Source organism: Galeopterus variegatus, unplaced genomic scaffold, assembly GCF_000696425.1.
Source record: "Galeopterus variegatus unplaced genomic scaffold, G_variegatus-3.0.2 Scaffold8109, whole genome shotgun sequence".
In the NCBI taxonomy this organism is placed as follows: domain Eukaryota; kingdom Metazoa; phylum Chordata; class Mammalia; order Dermoptera; family Cynocephalidae; genus Galeopterus; species Galeopterus variegatus.
The window spans coordinates 29,823-33,104 of record NW_007734220.1 but is presented as its reverse complement, the minus strand read 5'-3'; the positions used below and the strand labels follow the sequence as shown (position 1 = coordinate 33,104).

At 46.1% G+C, this 3,282-nt stretch overlaps 1 protein-coding gene across 1 annotated transcript in view; it reads right to left on the bottom strand.

Annotated features, from left to right (window-relative positions):
- CA13 (carbonic anhydrase XIII) overlaps positions 1–1,850 on the bottom strand; it is a 32,789-nt gene extending 30,939 nt beyond the window's left edge. Inside the window, exon 1 of the mRNA XM_008592623.1 lies at positions 1,776–1,850. Within this exon, the coding sequence (XP_008590845.1) occupies positions 1,776–1,812 (37 nt within the window). The 5' untranslated portion in view covers positions 1,813–1,850. The remainder of the gene's footprint in view (positions 1–1,775) is intronic.
- Positions 1,851–3,282: the final 1,432 nt, after the last annotated feature.

Here is a 3,282-nt window from a genome sequence, read left to right as displayed (position 1 = left end):
TGCTTCCCAAGCGGCGCACTATCCAGTGCGCCACCGGCCGGCCCACCTCTCTCTTCTTTTAAAGCCCTCAGAACCACACCCCTGACCACCATTTTTAATCCATTCACTATGACATGGCCCTACAATCTAATCACTTCTTCAAGGCTCCACCTTTCAATTACCATAACAGGATTTCCCACCCTCTTAACAGCCACAGTGGGGGCTAAGTTTCTAATAATCAAACATGGGGGACACAATTCAAGCTTCAGTGAGTTTTGGGGGGGCAAAATTCAATCCACTACAGTTGGGACCCCATAACTATTAAATAACAATAACAAAAATGATCCAGCAGAGAGGGAAATGAAAAGAAATTTGTTTTGTGGCTGCTTGCCCCCCTAAAGATAAATTGGAAATTAGCAAAATGTAAGATTATAGTTATGGCCTCAGTCAAAAAGAAATCTACCTAAACTATACCTTTCATTCTAACTATCACCTGCTGCCATTTTTAAACTAGCATGTTAATCATAACTTCAAATGGGCTACAATTAGAAATGGAACTTTTCTATTAGTTTGTGAAAGTAAACATTCTAAAAAATTTTACTATACAAGGATACTTCAAAAAGTTCATGGAAAGATAGGAATGAATCTTTCCATGAACTTTTTGAAGTACCCTTGTACAGTACTGTTCAATAATGTGCATGAAGGAAAGTGCTATTATTATTATTTAGTCTTAATCTTTTTCTTTTTTATTATTATTTCTTCACTTTTTAAGCCGACAAATAAAAATTGTATATATTTATGGTGTACAATATAACGTTTTGATATACATTGTGAAATGGCTAAATCAAGCTAACACAGCCCTAATTTCGATAGTCATTCACTAAAAGGCTTTCTTGGTGTCATTTTCCGATTACTTCACATAACCATTATTTGAAACAATCAGTTCTGTTTAACATAAAAACAAGAAAAATGGTGTACTTTTGACAGTTTAGAATATGCCAGAAGAAAAGTGCAACGTCTTATTGTCACCCCAACAATAAATAGATTTTTATCAATGCATTATAATTCCAACACTCCTTTGCTAATCTCAGTCTCTGCAAGGATAAACATGGAAAAAGAGGAAGAAAGAGTGAAGTAGCCCCAAATAGAACTTGACTTCCCAGAAAGAACCTAAAGCCTTACTAAAGCCAACAGGAGCAGTCAGCCAGCTGCAAATAGCTATGGGAATATTTCTTTGTAACAGTTATTAAGAAATTTGCAGTATTTTGGATGCGGAGAAGGCAACTTAATCTTCAGCGCCACAATGCAAACAAGATATTTTAACTATATTCTCAAAGATTTTCCATGATTTGTTTCTCCAAAGTGAACAGTGAGCTTAAAAAACTGAAAGCGAGCTTGTCCTCATTTTATTAAAGTGTGTCGTCAGGCTTGTAATCTCCAAGCCTTTCATTGATAGTGGTTATTACTCAGGAAAGTCCTCGGTTTTTCAAATGAAGGTGAACGGACACGTATAACGATACCGGGGTCTAGGAATCTTGACGGAGCTACCACACCCCAGCACTCACCTCCACGCCCCACAGCCCGCAGAAGACACTTGCCGGTCTACACATGACTGAGCCTGCCCCCGGCTTCCCGCACTGGGCTCCGGGGAACGCCGTTCAGTTTAAAGAGGAACCGAAAAGTTTCTCGCAAGTGTGAGATCAGCGACGTGTGATCGGCGGGAGCCGGGGCTTCGGACCAGCCCCTTCGGCCCTCCCCTACGCAGAGCCCCGCTCCGATCAGTAAAAGTCACTCACCGTTGTGCTCGCCGTATCCCCAGCTGAACCTCGACATGGTCCGTCGGGCTGGAAGGCTGAGGAAGATGTGGCCGGGAAGCGAGAAGCAGGAGGCAGTGAGGAAGATGTGGCCGGGAAGCGAGAGGCAGGAGGCAGCAGGGCGGGGGAGCGGGCACGAGCCAGTTGAGGGCGGGAACCGCGGGGCGCAGCCTGCAGAGGTGGGAGCCCAGGATCCCCGGGGCCAGGGCGCTCCCCACCTCGTCCTCCAGGGGGCAGTGGCGTGCGGGAAGGCGCCCGCGCGCGTGCGAGGGCTGAGAGGGAGCCGGCGGAGCTAGGCTGAGCCCCGGGCACCAGTCCCTCTGACTCTTCGGTTTGGACTCTGGAGTGGAAGACTGGGTTAGAGAGAGACAGAGACAGAACGGTTTCCAGAGGGGACTTCCGGCCTTCTGGGAAGTAGTCCCTCTGGAGAGGAAAGTTGCCTAGAGGGCTGTCCTGGAAAGAAATGAGTCACCCTGGCTTGGAGCTGCCAGGCTGGGAGGTGGGGAGCCTGGCGGAGACGTGAAGAGGTGGGTGACAGTGGTAGTAGTGGTGATTACAACTACAGAACAATCACCACCATCTAAAAATAACTACTTACCGTGGGCCGGGGTCTGACCTAAGACGTTTGCCCATATTTTTCCATTCGATCCTCTCAGCATTCCCTTGAGGAAGATATTATAAGTGCCCCTAATTAGGACAAGGAAATGAGGCTTAAGGGATGCCAAGTAACCCGCCCCACGTGACACCGCTAATAGAGTGGGAGGTCGCTCTTTAAGAGGAACCGAGATCCCATCCATGGGCTGGTTCCATAGCCCATTCCTCCTGCTCCCCGCCCGTTACTCTAACATCCTGCAGGCCTGTGGCTTGGGGAGTGAGGGAACCAAACCCGGTGGTTGATACTTTCTCCCAAAGTTGTGCTGTTCTTCTGACCCAGTAAGAAGGAAGGGGTTCGGGCCATGTTTTCCTGCATGCTTGGCAAGCTTGCTGCCCTGAGACTGAAGGCGGATCTTGCTGCAGAGCCGTGAATTTCTGTCCTGGAGTAGTGGTTTCTAATCACCATTACCATTAGATGGAACCAAAGCTCTTTGGAGAAGTGACTGGTTTCAAGTCTAGAGCACAAAAAGATAAAGATGAGTCTAGAACATTTTTTTTTATGCCAGAAAGCTAGAAAATGCTCAAAAACTATTCGGTTCCTGTAGCGCGCGCACGCACACACACACACACACACACACACACACACACACACACACACACACACGTGAGCTAGCTTGAAGGGGGTCCCTCTGCCAAATTTGGGACAATTTGACCATCAAAAAGAATAATGATAGTAATAGATTATAACCCCTTCCGAATATACATGAGTTCATAGTGATTGATGCTCACAGAAAGAGAGAAAGAATGAGAGGTAGAGAGAAATTCTTCTTTATGCCAGCTACTAAATACAGATGAAATGATAGAATTTTGAAACAACCATTTTTGCAAGGTCAGT